At 34.1% G+C, this 25578-nt stretch overlaps 1 protein-coding gene across 1 annotated transcript in view; it reads right to left on the bottom strand.

Moving 5' to 3' along the window:
• Positions 1–25578, bottom strand: part of LOC105819659 (CUB and sushi domain-containing protein 3) — a gene marked incomplete at both ends in the record, with an annotated part of 761280 nt that overhangs the window by 101242 nt on the left and 634460 nt on the right. Inside the window, one exon of the mRNA XM_012655960.1 lies at positions 16977–17093. Coding sequence (XP_012511414.1) covers positions 16977–17093 — 117 coding nt within the window. The remainder of the gene's footprint in view (positions 1–16976; positions 17094–25578) is intronic.

Here is a 25578-nt window from a genome sequence, read left to right on the forward strand (position 1 = left end):
AAGATACCATCAAAGTCTAAATAACAAAATTTACAGTGAAAAATTTCCTCAGAATTTTTTATTCAATGTCCTCGTTTTAGAGATGAGGAAACTGAGACTCCAGAGAGATCCAATAACTCAACCAACTTTACATAGCTCCTTAGCTAATTTAAAGACTAGGGTTTGATCTTTCCTTCTTTAAAAAGATACGATACCTATGTAAATCTAAAACAATCTAAATTATGAGAAAATAAGTGATTTATATGCAATCTTAGTATGTTGACTCAGTGAAAAAACTGTCTCATGGCAATTCCACAATCAACTCTAGGTGATGCAAGTTGGGTATTAAAAAAAATCCAAAGTATAGATTTTTATATTTATTTTTTGCCTCTTATTTTTAGAAGAATGCTGGTGAAAGATCAATTGATTTAAAAATTAATATGGAAAAATTTAAATTATCTACTCATCAATAGTTTAGTTTCATTTATAAAAACCACCCTAGCCTTACACCTTGGAATTTTTTGGAAGCATATCCAGACAGCATGTAACTTCCCAAGTAAACATAAAACTAAATTTTGAAGCAGACAAAATGTGGATGAAGATTATGTTTCAAATATTATGGAAGAAAAATGGGTAGTAGAGAGCTGGAAGAAAATATCTAATGATAGGCTTTATAAGTAGGTAAGAACTGTGAATGTGAACTTTATTTTTCCAGTGGAAATCCACAGATAATTACAGCATAAGTGAGCAAAAATGAACGAAGGCAACTTGGTAAGTTTTAGAATTTAGCTAACAGATATGGAAGGCAATCACCATATAGATGAAACTTAGCGATCAGCACTTTGCGGAGCTCAGAATTCATTAAATAAGTATAGTAAGTACTGGGTAAAGATAAATGGTTCTATAAAATACTATTAATGAAACACATCTGTACTTTCAGGGGAGAGAGGAAGCCTATTATCTGAAGAAAATGAATGGAACCATATACTTGTTCAGGACTCAAAAATATTTATTTAAAATGGTATTTCTAAAATGTTATATTTCTTAAAATTAACCAATGAGAAAAAAAATATTGAAAAGATTATAACTAACCATTACATTTCATTTTTGATGCTCACAAAAATCTTGTGAGTTAGTGTGAGGCAGATCAAATTATTCTTATTTTAGAGATAAGATTATATCAGAGAAGATAAATAACTTGCCTGAGGTTACACGTAAGGTACCTAGCCAAGACTGGAACCCAGATCATAGAGCTATACATTTTGTCCTCTTACAGCAGGGGGATATGTTTTAGGATTAAACAAACATGCTAGACACAAACCCTTATTAAATATGACTATAAACTCAAAACAGGATGCAAAAACACCCAAAAGAGTTATTAAAGAAGAAGAATACAAATATTAATCTGTCTAATATAAATTATAAAATGAGAAAATTATAAAATGAGAAATTATAAGCAAAACTAAAAATCATACATGAATCTCTAATATATTTCATAAAATTGATTTATATGACACAAGGTAATGGCACAACAGAACAGAAATAACAGCCAAATGTCTTTTGAGCTTCAAAGGTGATGTGTGGGCATCAAAACCGAAAACATTTGGAAATATGCTTGGCTAATCAGATGGAGTTTTTCCTCTGTCCTATTCCCTCTGTCCCAACAATACCCAGGGTAGAAGTTTCCCTGCTCTGGGAAGAAAACGAGGAGAATCCACAGGCAAGTTTGAATCTTGGTCACTGGGGAGTGTCTCTGAGGTGAACACCCACACACAGTCCTTTCCAGGCCAAATCCTAGTAGACAGATTTGAGCAGGATATGGTGGACCGTGGGCCTCGTTCTCAGAAGAAATTCAGGAAAGTGTCAATTTTTGACACAGTCCTATACATGTGGACATGCAGATGCAGCTGGGAAAAGCCAGGTTAAGAAGGTACCTTAGAGCCAAGATAAGGAGGATGGAGCCACAAATTCTGGACTGACACTTTGAGATCAGAAAGGATGCCTCATACCATTCGATCCAGCAATCCCACTACTAGGCATTTACCCAAAGGAAAAAAAGACATTCTATTATAAAGAAATCTGCACTCGAATGTTTATAGCAGCACAATTCACAGTTGCAAAGATGTGGAAACAACCCAAATGCCTATCAATACCTGAGTGGATTAATAAAATGTGGTATATGTATACCATGGAATACTACTCAACTACAAAAACAATGGTGAACTAGCACCTTTTATATTATCCTGGATAAAGCATGAGCCCATCCTTCGAAGTGAAGTATCACAAGAATGGAAAAACAAGAACCACATGTATTCGCCATCGAATTGATACTAACTGATTAACACTAAGGTGCTCACATGGTAGTAATATTCATTGGGTGCTGGTCAGGTGGGAGGGGAGAGATGGCAGTGGGTAAACTCACAACTAATGGATGCGGATTGCACTGTATGGGGGAAGCACACAGGCAAAGGCGTTATATTTAACCAAAATATTTGTACTCCCATATTGTTCTGAAATAAAAAAAAAAGAAAAGAAAGGCCACCTCAGTAGATACAGGACTAAACCTCAGTAGATACAGGACTAAATGCTTCATTTTAACCTCTCTCCAGTTTCTCTTCACCTATGCCCTGCTCCCAAATTCCTCATCTTTACTCTGACCTTGCATTCTCTAAACTTTAGACATCTAGATAAAACTCTGGATAAAATGGAAAGTTATATTTCTTGAACACTCGAACTTATGACATGAGAATTACATCATTTCATATGTTATAAGAGCTCCACAGGATATTTCTCCATAGAATTAATTGAAATATTTCAGCAAGAAATATGGTTCACAGAACATTCTATAGGATACTAGTAGCATTGTACCTTTTAAGAATTCAGTTTATACTATAGATTCTCAATGAGTTTGAACAGATCACTATTTTCAACCAATCCAAAGACAGATCATGACACTACCAATAAAACAAGATTTTTATAACTTTTTTAAGATTCAACTTCTCCTTAAGAGTTATTCCAATAACAATTAAAAATTATGAATTTTGCATACCAATCTTACTTATAATACCTGTTTATGAAAATTTTAGTTGATATCCAAAGGTAGAGCAATAAAATAAATTAGAATCAACAACATGAAACAATGTATCTACAAAAATAATCAATGTAAGAGTTTCCTTTAGAAATTAGGGTGTGAACCAATTTTATGAATATTAAAATGGAGTTATCAACTAAGCAAGCATTTGGTTAATTGAAATATGATTAAGCTAATACTTTGGTTACTAAATACGGTAGATAAGCATCTATAAAAATAAGAATGTGTCATCCTCATCCAGTTTAAAGAGTTATGTGATTCATCTATTACTTCAATTATTTGCACATTCAATAAATACATATGGAATTTTTTAATGTGCCAAAGATTATTAAGCTCTTGGAATTCAATAATAAAAAATATAACTTCTGACCGCAAAGAGATAATAGTGCAGTATTTTCCTTGAGCTGCGACTTCATAAAAAGAGTCCCAGTTGAATACACAGACACAGACACACACACACACACACAGACACACACAAACACACAGATATTGGCACATTAAAGGCTGGGAAAAGGCTCAGGGAAAATAAGCCGAAAGCCTTTCAAATTTTTTGACCCAATGTTTCCAAACTGTTTTTGGATTTTCTGTCCCTGCCTCCTCCCCCAGGTATTGGGAAAGGTTGCTTTGGGAAAGGTTTAGTGAATTCTAAATAAATTTTCCTAGTGTGGATAAGAATGTTTCCACCAGCTAAAATAGTTAGATATAAATTTCTCAAGTACATCAAGCTCCCTTCCTGATGTTCTTACACTTCCATAAGCTTCTGACTATAACCGATAAATAATTATATTCATTTGTCCAAGGAGGAGATATATCCACCAACATGAAAAGTTCTAGGCAAATGGATAAGATTAACAAGCTTTCCGAATATTCTCTCACAATAAATTGGTAGATTGGCATTGTGATTTATAAATCGTTCCTTCTGGGTTTGATGAGCGGGAAGCAATGTGAACCTGTCTCCTGAAGCTTGCGTGCTCCCTGAGCTATCTGACAACAATGAATTTCTGAAAATGCAAAACTGATGATTGGACTCTGGATTTGTATCTCAAGTCCTGACACCAGGAAGGGCTTTGACAGCAAGTCTCATTGCCTCAGTGATATCACCTGCCCCTTTCTACTCATGTGCCTGCTTCTGTCAATCTCTCTCCTGAGACCATGAATTGCACTAGAACATTGACATACAACCACATCTCATTTATCTCTAATATCCCCCACAAACTGTGAGTTTTTCCTTCCTTCTCCCACTGCCTAAATTAGTTCCTTCACTGTTTCTCCTCTGTGCCTCTGGAATAGCCACCTTAATGCTGCCCCCAAGGATATGCCTAAAATATCCAACAGGCTTTGTCGATCCTCTGCTTAAATAGCTTCATTAGTTATGACAGTACACAGGATACATTTCTGTCTCCTACTCATCCTTCATACTGCATTGCATACTGCAATCTTCACTAATCTCTCTAATCTAAATTTGACCCTTCTGTTATTCTCTTTCATAATACCCTATTTTTTCTCACCCTTCATGCTCATTAGCAAAATTTGTGATCATAATTGTGTGTATGTGTTTAAGTTTATTCAATTATATTCAGAAAGTGACTCTCAAGATATTTAATCAATATGACTTGGGCACAGAACAGACAGAATTGTTGCTAGGCTATGTTTTACCCCATTAATTGCTGAGGGGAAGGGCTGAGGTGCCAGAGAATTGTGGGGTGATTCAGGAGACTTGAGAAATGGTTATTTGCTGACAGCATGAAAATATTTCAAAATTTTAACAACTGAAATTGTTGTACCAGTATGTACCAGGTGAATATAATCCCTGGATTATCTGATTATTCAGTGTATACTAAGGAGACCAATTAAGCATTTCTGTCTCACTGGGCATCAGGTATTCTCAGCCTAGAAAATGTTTCTCTGAAGTAGAGTGGGAACTCAACAAGCATTTGTCAAATTGTTATAAACATGGTTTACAAGGCCCTCCATAAACTGGTCTCTGGCTGTTTCTCTAGTTTCAAGCATATTAGTTCCTGACTAGTGCTTTGCTTTTTGCTCTTCAACCAGAGAGAAAAATATGTAGTTCTTTTCAGAAATCATGTACCATATTTCTACGTCTTTCCCTGTGTTGTTCTTCTTAGCTGGAATATCCTACTCCAGCTAACAATTGCACATTCTTTATAACTTAGGTCACACATCATCTCATCAAATAAATTTTGCTGACACCGTTACCCTCATCTCCCAAATAAGCCTCCAGTCTGCCTTAGATGCTATTCCATAGCAGGCTCTCAAACTTTCAGTTTTCCAGATCATATAGCAGTTTTATAGCAATTTCCACATTCTTCTTCAATAAACTGTTCAATTATCTAATTCCTTTTCTGTGATCTCCTGAAGGACAGGAATCATTGTTAACATAACTTGTTTACTCAAATTCTAGCTCAAGGCTATACACACTGTTTGAATAAATAATTGATCCAATTAGTGAATAATTATCATTTACAAGCAGTATAATATAGATCTCTACCCACAATGAGGTTAGAATTATTAATAGTATATTTCTATGAATTTATAGGTAGTGAAGAAGCAACAAAAGAGTTTTAAGTAAAGGGGAAAGCGGTCATTAAGTTTCCATACCTCTAAACACAACAAACATACTAGATTGAAAGTCAAAGTCATTCCACAGATGAGTTCTGTTTAGATCATACTGTGTTTTAAACCTTATTGAATCAAACCACCTTCAAGGAGGCATGGATCTTTAGTTCACCATTAGTTCACCTTTAGTTCACCATACCTACCATTTCTTCTTATCTATGTCCAAATACTGGGCTCATTTATGTTATCTGCCATTGAATCAAACATTTTTTTAAATTTTAATTGGCAATCCTTGTTACAATAAAATAAATATTATATAATATAAAAAGACATTCCTTATATAAAATGTTACTAAGAGAAGCAATATTACATGAGAGATGAAATTTTGCTATTTATTTTGGTATTTTAGTATGTAACGTAGCCTCAGTGAATTTGGAAAATATTCCAGTTACACGTCTGTTTTTGAGTTTCCCCTTCTCAGCAAAAGCAGCTAGGTTAAAATATTAAGAATTTACATAAAGTGTAAGAGAATACTATCTAAATCCTTCTTAACTCAGAGACTAGAACAGCACTTCTATAATGTGTGATGTGCACCATGTGTTTGTATACCAACCACAAAATAAGCACTATCAATTCTTTAACCTATTTGAAATATAATTTATTGAGGTTTAAAATGAATAAATTATTTCAAAATGCAAATGCAAACTGTTTTGTTTGGTCTAAAGCAGATAAATTAAATTATATGAGTCACCAAAACAAAAAAAAATAAACATCTGTATTTTAATTGTAATCAGCACTGGATTGCAGCGTTAAACAATTAGAGATCATTATACCATCCTGAAACATCAGTGGGAGAGTGTCAAAAATGATGACTATTCCATGTTTACAAAAGACTCTGCCTGTGGCATGCTGTGTGCTTTTGTGAATCATTTATCTTCTAGCTTTAATCTTTCATGGTATGAAATATTACAAATGTGATTCTGCATGACAGAATAATGAAATACTAAAAGAGGCTGTATGTAATGACTTCTCCATAAAAAGTAATGCATATATATAGGGAAATGTGGGGATTTTTTTTCTTTCATTCTTTCAAGTGTTCTCCTATATCAACTTCTTAAGAGGAAAACTAATAATTTTATATGAAACATTGCAGAAAATGTTTAGCCCCTCTATATGAATATTCAGGTTCATTCAAGGAATTATTTTGTGCCTAAATACCAGGGGGTAATAGAGTAGAAAATTAATTTTCTAGTATTTGTGGTGAATTGAAAAATGTGAAGTGCCCTTGGAGGTATTTATGGTACCTTAGTTATAGCAGTGAGAAAGGTAAAAATGACCATTAAGGACATTCTGATGCATTGTAAAAGAGAAAAGAAGGAAAAGAAAACAAAAATGAACAGTGTAACATACCATTGTTATGTAATTTATCTCACTTTTGCATAAACATAAAAGATTCAGAATTAGGTTAAATTTATGTACCTCTATGAGCAGATGACTGAATTTCAGAAAGGTTGGTGGTACTTTCCTGAGCATTACTTCTCTAGCTTCCAGTAGTATAATCTTTAAATTTAAAAGTAGATTTCACATATTTTTGAACTGGACAGGTCCTTAGAAACCAAGGTTTTCATTTTATACATCATGAAAATGAGGACCAGAAAGCTAAAATAACTTGCTCAAAGTCACACAGTCAAGTAGAGGCAGATAAAGGACTATCATCCAGATCTTTGGACTCCCAGTTCACTGTATTTTCCTCTATCCCACAGTAACTGTTTTATCTTCAGTTTATTATTGTTACCCATCATTGACTTTATGATTTTGAACCTTTCTTCAAAATAATCTTCAGCAATCTGACACAACTTGTAGTAAACAGCCTGATCAAACGACTGCTGAATTTACCACCTTGGTAAAATGACGCAAAAAATAAAGGCAAACAAAATGGAAATAAAACTAATATGTTGAAACATCATAACCATGGTTTAAAAAAATTTTTGTGAAATATCTAGCCTCATGTTCCAGTACCATGTTTTCCAAAGTTTTCCTCTGAGTTATTAAGCATAATTTATTTTCTATTACTGCCTTAAAATAGGAGAAATGTAAAACATTAACATTGACATTTATTACACCATACATGTGAATAGACATTCATAATGTCATTGTGTGAACCTAATAGATCATTTGACAAGTATTTTGAAATTTGAACTAATCACATTCTAAAGCATATTATATTCAATTTCTTGCAAGTTAAAAGGAAATAATTTTGTTGAAAGTGAAAAGAGAATATAATAGAAAGATGACATTTATAACATCTATATGTGATATGTTATACACATATATAAATTACAGCTTATATTAAGGGTCTGAAATCATTTTTTAAGATTCTATTTTTTATGTTTCTTTTAATTTAATTTTATTCTTTAGAGGCAGGGTCTCACTCTGTTGCCCAGACTGGAGGGTGGTGGTGCAAACACAGCTCACTGCAGCCTCTAACTCCTGGGCTCAAGCAATCCTCCTGCCTCAGCCTCCAGAATAGCTGGACTACAGGTGCACACCACCAGGCCTGGCTTGAAATCATTTTTGATGTTTGACTGCTGACAGCTTTCAAACCCCAACACTCTCCCTTCCCCTTCTGCCCCATATCTAGGCAAGCTGATTAGGAAGCCTGAGTGCTTCTTCTTTGACACCAGTGGGAAGTTTAAATCATGCAAGTGATGACAAGACACAAAGGAACCCTCATCCCACTACTGCTCCATGAACTACAATAAAATTCTAAAGCCAATCTCCTTTCCCTGCTTTCTCATGCCTTTTTGGACCTGTTTGGTGGTTTCCCCTCCTCTTCCCAGAAAGCCTCATTATGTGAGTAACAAAGCTTTCTATGTTATCAGTATCAAAACCCAAACCAAGTGTAGGGTGACCACAACAATGCAGTGGGGACGATGTCTAGATGATTACAACTACCAGAGGACTTTCTCCTCTTGTTTTGGCTTAGAACTGGCTCTGCCACCTTCTGGAAAACTTGCACTTTGAGTTATACTGCTTTGTGCTGCATTAGCTGAGTTCTTGTGAATCTTTACCATGAATTTAATCAATCTACATCAGAAGTTTTAATAATCAGCATTTAGAAACAGGAGTTGGGCCCTCATTAAGGTAACCCTGGGTTGTGTATTATAACCAGGACTTATCTCTGTGTTTCATATTGAATCATACATCTTGATTCCAGCATAAACTGTGACTAATGCTAGGTTCAGAGGAATGAGTCTTATCTTGTAACTCTTGGTTTATGAGTGTCCACCACGCACTGGTCCCTCTTCTAGAGAAAATGCTGATACCCTGTGTAATATATGTGCTCCATGGGTGGCTTATTGTGAGAAAGAACAGTTTCTGTATGGTGTACTGAGGTCTAAATTCCTAAAAGTAAATGACTCACAAAGACCTCATAAAATGTCTTTGCTAATATTGCCACCTAGGCGTCTGTTGTAACAAAGATTCTGATCCTTGGGCTTATAGAAAAAATCACTTCTGGCACTTATGTGGCACAACTACAGTGTTAATTCAAACTCAAATTAAACCTATGGTCCTTAAACCCTATAAAGCAACCATTGTCATGTGGGAAGCCCCTAACTCTGATGTTACTCACTTGAGACAATTCAGAGGAAGAAACTTATAAATATGAGCAAGATAAAGAGACCTCCCCTCCTCTGAATACATATATTAACCACCAAAACCAAAACCACCACCACAGAAAAAAACTAGATACAGGATGAATAAATAGAAAGTTGAAAGAGAGGTTCACAACCTGACCCACCTGGAAATCCAAAATTTACACAAGAATTTATAAGGCAAAAGTATACAACATCTTTGATTGTTTTTTTTGGTGCCTCTACACACGGGTTCTAAATTAACTTTAACATCTATTGAGATACACCAACTTGCAAACCTTTGTGGCTTTAATCAATACAGAGGATCAAATTATTGTTATTCCTGGGGATCCCCCTGAATTTAAACAAGGCACACCCTATAACCCAAAAGAGTTATAAGATAGAAAATATTGAACAAAGAAATAAGTCTCACCTTAATCATTTGAATTATTGCCTTTCCTAAATATCCTATAGCAGTTCTGAAGTTCTGAACAAAAAGGTAATAAAATTAAAGTAAGTGGCACTTACAATAGGCTTAAAAAATTAGGACCCCATGGACTTTACTCTCACTCTCAGTTAAAATTTAGTTAATGTGGCCCAATGTAAAATAATAAAGAACTTTCAAATATTGGAACCCATTGTAGAAGACTTATTTAGGAAAACGGTGATATCCTCACTATTTCTCTATTCAATAGCCTGATTTGGCTGTTCTTAAGCCTGGAAAAATTAATGACACTTCATGGTGGATTATTGCATCCTTCATTCTGTGGTCTTACTACACATTAAGGGTCCCATAATCAATATTATTGAAATTACCGACTCCCATCCAATGATCGGATGTAAAATATTTTGTTATTATTGTTTTGAATCATATGTTCTGTTTAGTGCCTATTTCACAGCCTCTCAGCCTTTACCTTCAATAGGATACAATACTTTTTGCCTTCAGCTTCAAAGGAACATTTTTACCTGGCTACTTATGGTGTCTTCAATAGTCTTTGAAATGCAGGCAAGGGTAGATCCTGTTTAATCAAATGATCAAATCATGGCTTGAGCTCTCATTACATAAATTATACCCAAAGAATTAAATAATATAATCATAAATGCATTTGATAATCACATTTCCCTTCTCTAAAATGATAAGCTCAAAAATTAAGGGTTTCCTTTCTTATGGGCACAAAAATAACATACTCATTCCTGCTTATTGATGTTAAAACAACTATTAGTTTTAAAAAAAAGACTACCTTTTCTTTTCAATTGCTCCAGATCGAACAAGTAATGACAAATAGTAAATGCAAATATTGAATAAACACACGTTTTGTAAACATTATTTGTCATTGTTAGACAAATTTAATACTTAGAAAAGAGTAACCATTGATTTTGATGCAATTGTACTGCTAAAAAATAAAGTGTCATAAACTTTAAATATAAAATATAAAAAAGCCTTTATTGATCTTAAGTGTTCATTCATTTCTGAAAACTTTGCACCAGGAAAACTAAAATGCAAATAAAGTAATTTACTGACCTAATGAACATACGAAAAGAATCTTAAAACAATTTGTCCCTAAAATATGGGGAAGATTAGTGACAATAAATTACTGAATTAAGTATAAAGATAGATAACAACAACATAAATTATGAAAAGAATGCTGAATAAAATAGATTTTTTTTAAATTACAGACATAATATCAAAAGATCAAAGATCATAAGATCAAAATGATCAAATATATGTGTGAGTTTTAAAGAAGAATATATACAGAGCAAAAAAAAATCACTATCATTTTTAATGTAAAGATGAGAATAGTTAACATATGCAAGTTAAAACTACATTAGCACATATTATAAAGTCTGGATACCTATCACAAAAACATATACGTGTATATTTAGAGATAGTATGATGTGTACATCTTAGTTTCAATCTATTGCTTTTGCTTTTTCCTTCAAAATTCTGAGATCTAAATTTTCAGATTACTTTTCACAGCCTAATAGCTTATGTAGAAATCTGAAAGATGTGATATTGCAAAAACAAACTGCACTTAGCAACCACTGTGTAATTATCTAAGTCTACCAGCCCAAAATAAAATAGTAAATTTAATGATTACAATAAGAATTAATGAGATAGCTGTTAATTATCAGTGTTTTAATATCATACTTTGGTAAAGAATAAAATTTAAAAAAAAACTATAATCCCACATTGTGGGTACTGTCATAGGGAAAGGTGTTTCTAGATTGACAGGAAGAAGAAGAGTGCAAGAGGAGTTGGGAAAGATAGTGGTTGTGAGTAAGAAACAAACACAAAATATGTGAAGGTAGAAAAGAAGTTCAAGATGGTGAGAGCTACTTAAAAAAAAAGCCTCTCCTACAACAATACACAAAAGGTTTTAGCAACTCTGTTCAATCTAGACAATAACTTCATGTGATTTAGGGATTCATAAATTTGATACTCATACAACCAAGAGACCACCAATATCAAAAGAGTTGAGAGGGCAGATTAAACTGGGCAAATAAAAGGTTTTTATGCACGTTTACAATATTCCACATGTGAGAACTAAGTTTTGGGAAAGAATAAGCTACATAAACTAACAAACATGCCTTCAGGATGGGTCTTCTAAAAGATAGAATCATCTGGGAGGCCAAACACAAAATTAAGACACCATAGATAACCTGGATATCCCAAAATGTTTTACGTGTTGGAATTATCCAAAAAATCTCAATGTCAGTTTGTAGTCTACACAGCTAATATTTGATGCATGCCTTATACAGCAACTTATATTAAAATTTGTATTAATTTATAATAAAGTTTTCTACATAAAATTGTGGTAATATAGTTTATTCTCTATAGTAGATTGTATAGTGTCTGCCAAAATTCATGTCCACCCAGATGCTCAGAATGTCACCATATTTGGAAACAGGGTCTTTGCAGATGTAATTAATTAAGGATCAAAATGAGACTGTGCTGGATTAGGGTGGGCCCTGAATCCAATAACTGGTGTCATTATAAGAAGAAGAGAGGACAAAGAGTCACACAGAAACAGACAGATAGGCAGGAAAAAAGATCTTGTGAAGATGCAGTCAGAGATCAGAGTGATTCAGAGTGATGCAGCGTAAGCCCAGTAACCTCAAGGACTTCTGGGGGGCACCAGAAACTGGAAGAAGCAAGGAAGGATTCTTCCTTAGAGGCTGCAGAAGGAGCATGGTGCTGACACCTTGATTTCAGGTATCTATACTCCAGAACCGTGAGAGAATAAATTTCTGTTGTTTTAAGCCACCAAGTGTGTGATACTTTGTACGTCAACATTAGGACACTAACACATCCTCTTTTACAGATAATTCTTAGAAAGTAAGGAGAGGGTGACTGAGGGGAGATGAGGGTGGAAGAATGGGAAGGGATGATAATTCCAACAGGCAATATTCCATGTGAAACTAATTCAGATATTATGCTATTAATTGTGTATCATTTTTTTCTGAATTATTAAGAGGACCTCCTTCTGTTTTTTAAATTCCATCTCCTCCAATTGCCACAAAGATTTTTCTTTACCAGTTGATCCATCTCAAATCTTCAATTTTGCTTTCTTTACCGTGTCTTTGTCTTTGGGCTTTAAAATAAATACTCTAGTATCTTTTGTCCCAAGAGAAAACAAACAAAGACAAACATTATCTCTGATTTATACCCTGCTTTGGCTGTCATCCTATGTATTTCTGTTTCTTCTCAGCCAGGATTATTGAAATAGAAAATTTATTTCCCAATTTTACTAATTCCTTCCTCCCTGCAATCTGATTTAAACCCCTGTACTCTAGATATAAGTACATATTAACAAAAAACTTTCCCTCTGACAATATCAACAGTTCTCTTAAACAACAGTTCTCTAAAGCATCTTATCTACACTAAATTTAGAATAAAATAAAATCTGTCTTCCAAGGTTTTGGTACTTAAAGATAATGTATAAAGACTTAATCAACTAAGCCACAAGAAAGAATAACTGGTGGTTACAAATTAAAAGATGAAGAGAAATTAAGATATATTTTTTGATAAACTAAGGTTTTTGAAACCCTAAAAGCCAAATGAAATAGTTTAATAATATAGAAAAAAGAGAGTAAAATATTAATAAATGCTATCCAATTGATCCAGAATTGTTTTTTTAAGGATTAAAAAACAACATGCCTTTAACCCGCATTTGGGCGAGGCAAAGACATAAAGTGTAACTACAATGTTTGTACCCTCACAAAACCCTGGAATAAAAAAAAAAAATTGTTTAAAAAAAATATGATAATTGCTTAAAAATTCTTGCCATGTAGGGGGACATGGTATGTCTCTCACTTTATACAGGTCTTATTTTTTTCTATTAAATGAAATGTTATGGTTTTTCTCAAAAAAAAAAAAAGACTTTCAGCAAATCAAAAAAAAAAAAAAAACAACTGGAATCTGCAGGATGAAGATTGCAAAAACTGATTCTAATATATTAAGTTCAAATGAAATCCAATGATGCTCATGAAAATATTATGAACTAATAATTCTCTTATTTAGAGAAACTGAAAGATGGAAATTAACTGACAAGCCACATAATATTCACTCAATGGATCAGTAGAGTCACATTACATACACATTTAACTTACATGAATTCAATTCTATACCAGACAAAAATAAAATAATTTAATATCACATGACTTGTAAGAAACACAGCTGGCTCATTTGGAATTATCTGAAGAAACTGTCATCTGTTCTTACCTTGGAGGAAAAAATGTCCCTGTTACACTTATTCAGAAAAAATATGGTGTACGCAAAATCTTGTAGATTGTCTTTCCAGCTGGTTTAATTTATTTGCATGGGTAATGTCAATTATATGTGGCTTTCTCTTTACATAATGACTTCAGAACTTTAACTTCTACGGAAAACGCAATCCCAATGAATGAACTGAGTATATTTGACAGATAGTGTGCTAAATGATTTAAAAGTCAAGTTCTAAGACTGCCTGCATATAAAAGATATAGAAGGAGGAATGATTATAATTTGGGATAAATGACAAGAAAAGAGAAAAACGTGAGACATGTGATGAAGTGATACTGAAAAGTAATAAAAAATAGCTCAATGTGACAACAGAAGGAAATTATGGAAAAGTGAGAATGAGAGAAAGCAGAAGTAAAATAGGAATTGTATTTGCAGAGACCTAGTCACTATTTCTTGATCATCTCACATCAAAGAGATAAAAGTAGGGATAGGAAAAAGTCAATGGTCAGCATTTATTTAATTCCAATACCCTACTCCCAGAAAATTGTAAGGAATCATTAGATGACTGGATAACCACTGGAGATGTAAAACCCAAAATATTTATTTTCATGCTTTAACTAAATAATACAAATAATTATTTTATTTTAGCCATGTTATTTTTAAGACCCTAGTCCAATCCAATAATCCAGGTCATTTTATCTTTTTGGGAGGAGTGGGAGATGTTTTATATGAATGTGAACAAGAAGAAGAATATTGTGTGTATGTGAACCTGCGTGTGTGACTTACTATGTATTATTATGCTGATCACTTACATACTTATATTATTCAACTATAAAATAATCTTATGAGGTAGATATTTATAAAAGTTATTTTAGAGATGAGAAAAATGCTGACGATGTTAGCTGTCCAGTGGAAAAAAGCAAGTAAATTGTTGAGTTGAGCCTGAACCCAGAAACCTGACTTTGAACCTGGCATTCTTTAACCCAGTGATATGGAGCAGGAACTCTATGAGACATACTTTATTTATATAATCTCATTTCTCAAAACAACTCTGCTCTGCAGACATAATGATTCTCATTTTACCAATAAAGACACTGAGTCCCAAAGAGATTATGTAACTTGTCCAAAGACAGATAGTTAAGATGTGACACGGCTGAAGTTAGAATTCAAGTGTTTAAATTTATTTATAATTTGACATAAAGAATGATGTAACATTTATAAAATAAAATCAGTTTCCTTCCTAATAATCAAAGTAAACGTATTCTTATCAACAACAAAAACCAAGAAGAATTGTTTCAAAAAAAAAATAAGAACGCTTAGTTTTAAAAACCAACACTTATTGGCCTAATATAGCATTATGTTTTTACATTAAGACGATTAAATTTAATTTACATTAACCCTGCCAAAATAAAGATTCCATTCTTTAGGAATCTTTTAATTTACTTTTATTTTAATCAGTCCTTTTTCTTCTCTTTTTGAGCATACGTAGGCTACAGTAAAATATCTCCAGGGTGAACAGTATGTCTATGTGCCGGGAAATGTGATGGTTAATTTTCCTCTTTTTCATTCTTTTGTCCACATGGCATCTCAAGAATAGAGTATATATAACAAATAAGTGAATTCCAAAAAGAACTCAGAGAGCCAGGCGGTTTTCTGGACAATCATTGTTAGGATTCTGTCAGCAACTATGTAACATTTTTGGCATCTGGGGAACATAAACCTCTCTAGCAAAGGGAGGACTCAAAAAGATAAAAAATAAACACAATTAAGTGGATGATGTTTTTCTTTCTAAACTGGCACTTTCTTCACTATCAAAGAGCTCAACTTTGATTCAACCAATCAATATAGTAGGGGAAAGAAATACAGAAGACTAAAGAAGCAGACACCTTACTAATGCTGGCATCATCATTCTATTTCAATGTTAAAAGGTTTAACACTTCACTTCTGATGACAATGCTCTCAAGTAAGTTGGGGATCTTGAACTTGTTTCAGAGGGGAGAAAAGGAGGATACATAGGTAGTATCTGGTTATAAGAAATTGGACTGGAAGCATCAGCTTATTTTATATACCAGTGGTAGAAATGTTGAGTCAAGATGTTATCCAACAATCTCTAATGATAAAATCCATGTCCTTCTGCTGAAATATTGAGTCATTCAGACCCAGACATTCATTATAGCTATAAGAAATCGATGTAACACAATGCTGTAAATCTAAATTGTAGAAGTCTATGAACTTTCATCCTCTCTCTCCTACTTTACTGCTCACTAAATTTCCCTTGCCTATCCATCCATGAACAGAGCTTAATCTGAGTTAAACCCAGCTGGATCTCAGATCCAAAACCTTTAGAAGCCAGATAAGTGACTTCTAAGACTTGTGATCAGGGAGATGTGAAGGCAGCAAAGGACACATTGTCTTCTTAGTGCCAATGCAGAACAGACTGTCAGGTTGACAAGATGAGCTGAAATATCCCTTGCTATGTTTTTATATTCATTGCTGTCTCCAAAACTAGATGCTCAAAACCAAAATCTCTTCTTTCTGGAAATGTGTTAATAAACAATACACTGATATGACTGTTTTGTAAATACTTTTGTTATTGTAATAGTTATATATTTGACTTTATGCATATTTTGCACAGCACACTTGGCTTTATGCTTTGATAATTTCTCATTTTATATAATTCCAATATGAAGGCACTTGCAAGGTTACTGGATGTACTTATTTTTAAAAATTAAAAACAATCCTGTTTTCATTTTTATATTGTTGTTCACCTGTGTACTTGACTGTAAATTCTGATTGAGTAAAGTGGCCTCAAAATTTTATTATTACAAACCTACCATCTAAAAAGAACTGCAGAGTAAATTACTTTACAGATAGTAGATATTTTCATTAAAAAATTTCAAATAGCATATAGTGAAAAATAAAGCATGCCTGGAATAAAATACTACTACATGATGAGATGAATCTTACTTACCAAACTCTTTGGGAACTGCTATAGAGTAAACACAATTATGTCCCACACTGTAATTTTTTGGGTAGTTTGGTGATAGAACAGTGCCTTCTGAACCTGTTGAACGACTTCCACAAGGTGCTAGGAAATAAAAATGACAAAAATACAATTTTTAGAAAAATATTTACAAATTCATACTATGATTATCTTCCTATATAAAAAATTTATGGCTAGTGGATATTAAGGTGTATAATTTATTTGCATCTTCTAACAAAATCCTACAGTGTTAAATATTTTATAAATAAAAAAATTGTGCACATACAAAACTTCGTAAATATTCAAGTTTACTGTTCTCAGAAGCAAAGTATATAATACAATACTGTTATAATGATATTACCTCTAAAGGTAATAATGGTGGCCTTGCTTTCAATTATGATAGGAGTGTGAAATTAATCATCACTTTTATTATGATGAAAAATTACATATGCAAGTGGGATATTGTTTTACTTGCTGCCAGGCTTTGAAACTCTACTCAAATTCAATTCTATAATGCTGTCATAAAATTAAGCATATCTATATGTGGGACATGAAGGGCTGTACAAATACATCCACCCACTCATCTAAGTATTCTCACCAATCTTTATCTGTTTATATAATTTTTATTGAAATCAGAGATGTTACTGATGATGCCTTGAGACCTCAGGCCCAAATGTGGTATATTCATAAAAAGGATGAGAGTGAAACATTGTTTCTGGTAAATTTGTAGATGGTGTTTACATTATTCATAAGATAGGGAACACATTAGGATTCATAGCTCTGGCACCCAGAGAGAAACTGGAGCTTCTAATGGAGATTTAGGAATTCAAAGCATAGGCATGATAGGTGATATTCCTTAAGCCAATGAGATCACTCAGAAAAGTATGCAGAATGACAAAAGGTGGGCAAAGAGGAGGTTCTGGGAAACACCAAAGCTTCAAGATCAAGTAAAGAGAGGTGGCTATGGAGAAATGAGTCTCTTGGGAGCCAAGGAAGAAGAGCTTCAATGAAAAGAAAGTGTTTAAAGGGTTAAATGTTGCGAACTGGTTAATACATGAAAAAGGAGTCTGGGTTAATTTGGCAATCTGGTGTGTAAGGCAATGGGGTTCTTCTTACCCAGGCTTATGGTTTGAATGAGGAGGGATTTTTCCTAAATATGCCAGCCCGCTGGCCCTGCCCCTTCCCCCTTGGCAGCGGAAGTTTTCTGCTTAGTGATCCCTGGACAAGAACTTCTACCTTTTTTCCAGCTGGGAGCTTTCTGCCTGCAGAGCTCACTTACTCATATGCCTTTCTACATTGTAAGTTTTTCAGGGCACCTTCCAATGGCAGGGCTGTACCTATCGCGAGCAGCTAGTAGGAAGCCCATTGTTTACTGCTCCTCATCTTTTATCAGCATTAAAGCTGACGGTTTGATTTCCTTCAGCGTGTTTCTTCATCAGCTTTGAACTTGTGCAGGAAGGACAGGGCATAATTTACTATTCCCCTCAAATACCAAAATGGAGGTTTTGGTGTTATTAACACTGCAGTTTCAACTAGAGCAGCTCTGTGAAAGTTACAGCCAGCAGGTCAAATCCAGCCCGTGGACCAACAAGGTTTTAACATTTTTAAAGAGTTACAAACAAAACAAAAACTACAGAATGTGCCACATATATATTATGTGGCCAGTAAAACCCAAAATACTATTTATTCCTTTACAGCAGCAGTCCTCACCTTTTTGGCACCAGGGACCAGTTCCATGCAAGACAATTTTTCCATGGACTGGGGGGTGGGGATGGTTTCAGGATAATTCAATCGCATTACATTTATTATGAACTTTATTTCTATTATGATTACATTGTCACTTGCCACTCACTGATAGAGTTTTGATATGAGTATGCAAGCAATTGATTTATTATGGTCTCCACGCAGTCAAACCTCTCTGCTAATGATGTGTATTTGCAGCCACTACCTGGTGCTAGCATCACCATCTCAGCTCCGGCTCCGATCATCAGGCATTAGATTCTCATAAGGAGGGTGACACCTAGCTCTCTTGCATGCTCAGCTTACAGTAGGGTTTGTGCTCCTGTGACAGTCTAATGCTGCTGCTGATTTGACAGCAGGCGGAGCTCAGGGAGTAATGTGAGTGATGGGGAGCTGATGGGGAGTGGCTGTAAATACAGATGAAGCTTCCCTCTGCTCACCTCCTGCTGTGCAGCCCAGTTGCTTACAGGCCAAGGACTGGGTACTGTTCCACAGCCCCGGATGTTTATAGAAAACATAGACCACAGCTTTATAGAAAAAAGGTTTATAAACCACAGCTTTATAGAAAAAGTTTGCCAAACCCTGAACTAGAGTAGAGGGGGGAAGTTAAATTATAGTTGGATAAAGAGTAAGTGGTATATAAAGAAGTACAAAAGTAGTCAGAATCTTGACCATAAATAGGAGGGGAATGTAGAGAGTAGTTGAGGGGAGATGAAAGCTGAGTGTTTTGTTTTTTTTTTATTTAATGGGGAGGAAGGAATCATTACAAAGGGAAAATCAGGAGCATTGACCTAAAGATTAAGATCAAGAACAAAAGTGGAGTGATTACCTTTAGACATCAATAGTCACACTCCTCTCTGACTTGAGAAAAGGGCTGAAGGAGACTAGATATAGATAGGTTAGGTTCTTTTTTTTTTTTTGAGACAAAGTCTCGCTTTGTTTCCCGGGCTAGAGTGAGTGCCGTGGCGTCAGCCTAGCTCACAGCAACCTCAAACTCCTGGGCTCAAGAGATCCTACTGCCTCAGCCTCCCGAGTAGCTGGGACTACAGGCATGCGCCACCATGCCCGGTTAATTTTTTCTATATACATTTTTAGTTGTCCAGATCATTTCTTTCTATTTTTTTAGCAGAGACGGGGGTCTCGCTCTTGCTCAGGCTGGTCTCGAACTCCTGACCTTGAGCGATCCACCTGCCTCGGCCTCCCAGAGTGCTAGGATTACAGGCGTGAGCCACCGCGCCCGGCCAAGATAGGTTAGGTTTTATATTGGAAATTTATTGGGGTTAATGTCTGATTTTCGTTTTAGAGTACTTACTCTTTAAAGTAGTGTTGTGGTGGATGTAGTGATGCGTTAGGTCCCTTGGGAAGAAGCAAGACAGTTTGAAAAAGTCGAAACTGTTGATGGATTCCTGACCAAAGTTTAAAAATATAACAATACAGTATATTTAAATACACACACACACACACACGCAAGCATGCACAGCACACAGTATGTTGTATTGAGTGGCTAACGAATGTTCTGCCTTTTTTTCTTTAATGTTCTATAAAAGAGTAATAAACAGTTAGAATTAAACATACTAAAATTAGAACTCTCTAGAAACAACAACAAATTGACAGTGATGATAATAACCATAGAAGCATCACTCTCATCACTCATTATTGTTTGAGATTAGAGTAGTCAGGTGTATTCTTATTTCAGCACTGATAACTTTATTCAACTGATAATGTTACTGATGAGAGAATCATTCAAGAATTAGTAGTCTGTTTTACATTAATTTTCTTTCTGATTTTAAGGTGCTCCAAAACTAAAATAACAATATTTTGAATGAACATGACGAAAACTCTTATTTTTATATTTGGAAAATACGAATAAAAATGAGACCTTCTAACTCAAGTTCAGTTGTATGACTTAGTCATGAAAATTCTGCCATCCCACATTAACATGTGTCTGACAGCCTCAATTTGTTTCATATATTTAATTTTGCATAGTGGACATTTAGGACAGATTTTGTTGAAAACCTTATTTAGTAAGTATGAAGGCTATTTTTTTTAACCATGAATATGTATGAAGTTGCAGTTTAATCACATGTCCTTACGGTAACTAATACTATGTTAGATTCTGTTATTTGTACTGAAAGCCATAATTTTATGTTTCTTCTCGTTGGTGCCTGCAGCATGGCCTAATTTATAATTCAACAATGCAAAATATTATAGTAGCTGACAATATTCATGCAATATGTTATTAATATAAATAAGGGAAAATTATGCTCTGTGATATAAATGTGTTGTAATATGTTTTATGTTTATAAAATACAAATGGAATAAAGACTAGGTCAAGCTAACTTTAGTGATTCTCCTAATATTCGTCTCCAGAAGCTTTTCATATTCTTGCTTTCTGTTTTAATGTCATCTTATTGGCTAGTGTAGAAGACAGCACTCTTTTATCTTTTTAGTTTTCAACTAATAGGTAGAAGATAAAGCAAGCCATGACTGAATTCTATGCCTATTTTTGCTATTTAACATCTACCATATATACTTGTGTGCCTTTTGTCAAACTGGCTATTGTTTCTCTAAACAGCCTATATCCATCCTAATATAGTAAACATAAGAATTCAACTATTTCTGATTATAACTTATATGGTACACAAATTTATGTTTTTAATAGCATGCTAATAGAACATATGAATTGTGAGAAGACATGGTTCTATGATTAAATGCGGGAAATACATGGGTGAAACAAACAGGGTACTATAGAACTTGAGACTTCAGTGAGGTTTGGGGGAGAGAATGCCCTTTCTCACAAACATTTGACTATGGCAAAATTTTTCCATGTAACATCTCATAGGACCAGTGTTCCTGAGAACACACTTGTAAAATGCCAAATCGATGATTCTAAAATGTGTTACCATTTTGACAATAATTCTAATGTTTACGTAATTGAAAGTAATTAATTATGATTTTTGCAGCACTAAAGAACTATGTTTTATGTATATGTATACCTATAGAGCCAAGTTATGTTAAAAATTTAAAATGTCAGACTTAGCCTTCTTATAAAATGCCGTTATTCTTGACTCCCTCTCCCTGATTCGTGAGGTCCAATACAGCATTGATTTATTGATTATACTCTTATGTATTAATAGCTTATCTGCTTCTATCTTCTTTGCCTCTGTAACTGGCACAATCCAAGCTCCCAATAGTTTCTTATATGGGTTTTTCCAATAGAATCCCAGCTTTACTCATCACCACAGCTTATAACACTGCAAGGGATTTTCCTAACACACACATCTCACTATGTTTCTCCGTTCTTCCTAGGACAGTGTCTGCACACGGTAGGTTCTCCATAAATGTCTTTTTAATGATTAAACGAATTATGCTTGCAAGACTAAGCTACTATAAAATGGTGTTCCAAATTTAGCACATTATACAAACATTTCATTTGATTGAAATTACCCCAGAAAAATCACTTAATTTCAGTATAGAATCCAGATATGCCCTCTCTTAGTAAATCCATATAAATCTACAATTTTTTTCTTTCTGTGATTGAAATTTTTGCTTTTTCTTTGTGTGATTACCAGGAATCACTGTTGTTTTACATTGAGGGACAGTACTATATGAGAGATATATATCTCTAAACATTAGAAATGTATTCAATGGTAAGATGTTCATATTAATAATATGAGAGCTATATGGATACTGAGTTCCTTTGAGAAAATAGCAAATTCATGTGTACCAATTCATAGTAGCAAATCCATGCTAACATTTTATCAGTCTGGGGCATAACCTTGTGTTGTGAGTAAAATCACCCACACTGTTCAATTTCTTATTATTTTTCTTATTCTCTCTTTTTCTATGTATTTACTTTTTAAAAATCCTCTGTTGGCTAAATTTGTATGGTTTGGTCTGGATAAGTAAAATGTGTCCATGATCCAACTATACTACATATAATCTTGTTTTACCCCGACATTATATATGCAATGATACAGTAGACAGATGTGGTATTTACAGAGAAATCACAGCATGAGACTGCAGCCAGGTTTTAATGTGTCTAGCCATCCAATGAAAAGGACTTTCCACCTATTGTTTGAGCAGGGGTATGTGTGTAGGCTGAAGGAGGAGGACTGAAGAGGAAGAACAATACAAGGTACCTTACCACTGAGTGATTTAGAAAAATCTAAAACTATTTATGTGGAAGAGATACTCTGTGTATATACATGAAATGTTCAAGTATCTTAGAGACATTATAATACATGTAACATAGCTTTAAGCTACTTGCAATTTCACATCTGCCTTTTCACTTGTGTAATGTATCATTTATTATCAAATATACTCAATAATGAAATTATATAATGTATAAATTATTCACAGAAAGCAAGTTAGGTACTTTTAAAAGTAATGACTTCTTGCAGGTCACAAAAGAGCAATGTGGTATATTAAATCAATAATTTACTAGATGTGGCCTGTGACTCCTTCAGTTTAAAGAATTGCTGTACCCTACAAAACTGCTGGTATATTTCTAGTAAATTACTTATGCCTTGATATAGCCTGATTGAATGCCACAAATCATAAATCTCAGTATAGAATGTGTTTGAAAGCTATATCTCCCATGGTGCATTTTTTTTTTTTTAAGAGAAGGCCTTTCCTAACCCTTAAACTCTGTGATATGAATTTGAATGCAGAGCGCTATTATTCCCAGTATCAACTTTAAGATTTAAATGACTATTGCTTCTTTCTGTCTGTTAAAAACTTTGGTTTTTGTGAAAATATCTAGCTATCCAGCCATTCCTTTCATGTCCCTTTTCATATTTCCTATATAAGCATAAATTCTTCATTTTGTTTATCTGCCTTAGATGAGAAGCTTCCAATAATGCTCCATTATTCATGAATTAATTGTGTTAAATATCACACTCCTTCTTAATAGCAAAAAAATAATAATTTCCTTTCAATGTGGTCATCAGTGGCTTGTAAACCAATTCACCAATTCAGTAAGTGAACTTAGTTGGCTATGAGCTTCTACATCTGGCACCTCACTGATTGCCTGGATTCATCTGATTTTTCTGGCTATCATCTTCATTCTTTAGTGCTCCGTGAGCTGTGCTCTCCATCAGATGGTGTGATTTTAAAGAACAGAGACTCATTCTATGGCAAAGTCCTATGGATAGCTCTATTCCTTGGATAGATTTTCCATGTTACCATATACAAATTGTACTAACAATAATCATTTTGAGGGTATGGAAAGTTAATCTATCAGTGACTCATGTCACTCATTTTCTACCCTCATTTTAAAAAAATTGAGATATAATTCACATACATAAAATTCACCCTTTAAAAGTGTACAACTGAGTGGTTTTTAGCATATTCACAAGTTATATAACAACACCACTTTCTAATTTTAGGACATTTTCTTCACCCCAGTACTCATTAGCAGTCACTCCCTGTTGCCCTAACCCCCAAGTCCCTGGAGATAAATAATCGATGATTTTGTAGGAAACTGTGTATGGGAAGACAATTTCTTTGAATGATTTGAATTGAATTACTGTCAATTTTTGAAACTTAAATCCCTTCTATCACTTAATTGGTCTCTTGTTTCTCTCTGAGTCATTGCTTTTTAGTAATTAAAATCTTTTATTATTTATAAAATTACTTACAGCAACTAATATGTTAATATAAAAATGACTTTAGAAGGGGAAAAACCCTCTGTAATAATTTGTTAAGTCCTACCAAATCTCCTCACAAATGTTGCTTTCTCAGGAATGTGTTTCCTGACTTCCAGACTTGTTCAGAAGTTCTCATTATACAACACTTCATCAATTACTTTCAGGACAGTAATTACAATTTGTAATTATGTATTTATTTGTATGACTCTTTGATTAATGTCTATATTTTTATCTTGACTACAGATCTATTAAGTCAAAGTTTCCACGTCTTTTTTGCATACATGTATACCTCTGGACTTTAGCATAGTGTTTGTTTATATATTTCAATAAATATGTGTTATATTAGGAAAAATAACACAACATTAATTATTAATATCTTGCTTTTGACTAAGTACATAGACTATAGAGATTTTTAAAGCCCTTTGGGTAGCATAGCAGGATACAATATAAACCTAATATTCTGGAATCAGAAAGGTTCAGGTTTCAATTGCAGCTTCACTATTTACTGACTGAGTAGCTTTGGAAGAGAGGAAGATATAAGCTAGGATTGAAACAGGAAGTATCTATTAGATCTGGTTTATAGTGTGAGTTTAGGTAAAATGAATTAAGGAACTGTCTTAACTTACTCCAGAATCTTTTGGTGGTGATATAATGACACTTCTATAAGGCTTAGGAAAATGAACTAATCTTATTAATCCCAGGAGGGTACAAAGCTTAGAAGAAACAGCAGGAGGAACTTCTTTAGAAGTCTGTCAAACTCCTCTCTTGAGAGAAAGAGGAATGTCTTTAAGTGACCCTACACTAGGCCTTGTTGCCCTCATGGTTTTGATTTTCTTCTCTTAATTTTCCCTAAGGATCAAGAGTAGAGTACTCCATCCTAAAGGAAGAGAAAGCTACAACTTCAATTCAGCTGTTTCTCAAGGGTTGGGTTACTGCCTGGCAGTTGAAGGTCAGTGTGATTGTGGTCCTCTAATTTCTTTGTACTCTTTATGCTTTAGGAGTCCAGCAGAGAAGCAAAAGGCAATACTACTAGAAAAGGGGAGGAATATATGGCCCACCTTCCCCTTTTTCTTATAATTCAGGGGCTCTTTTCCTTTTTCTTACATACTTCCATGAATTTGCATGGGGAAGACAAATGTCCATATTTTCTCTAGACCCTAACTGACTGACTTTTTTTTCTAACTGAATTTTAGTCTGTC

This window comes from Propithecus coquereli, unplaced genomic scaffold, assembly GCF_000956105.1.
Source record: "Propithecus coquereli isolate 6110/MARCELLA unplaced genomic scaffold, Pcoq_1.0 Scaffold494, whole genome shotgun sequence".
In the NCBI taxonomy this organism is placed as follows: domain Eukaryota; kingdom Metazoa; phylum Chordata; class Mammalia; order Primates; family Indriidae; genus Propithecus; species Propithecus coquereli.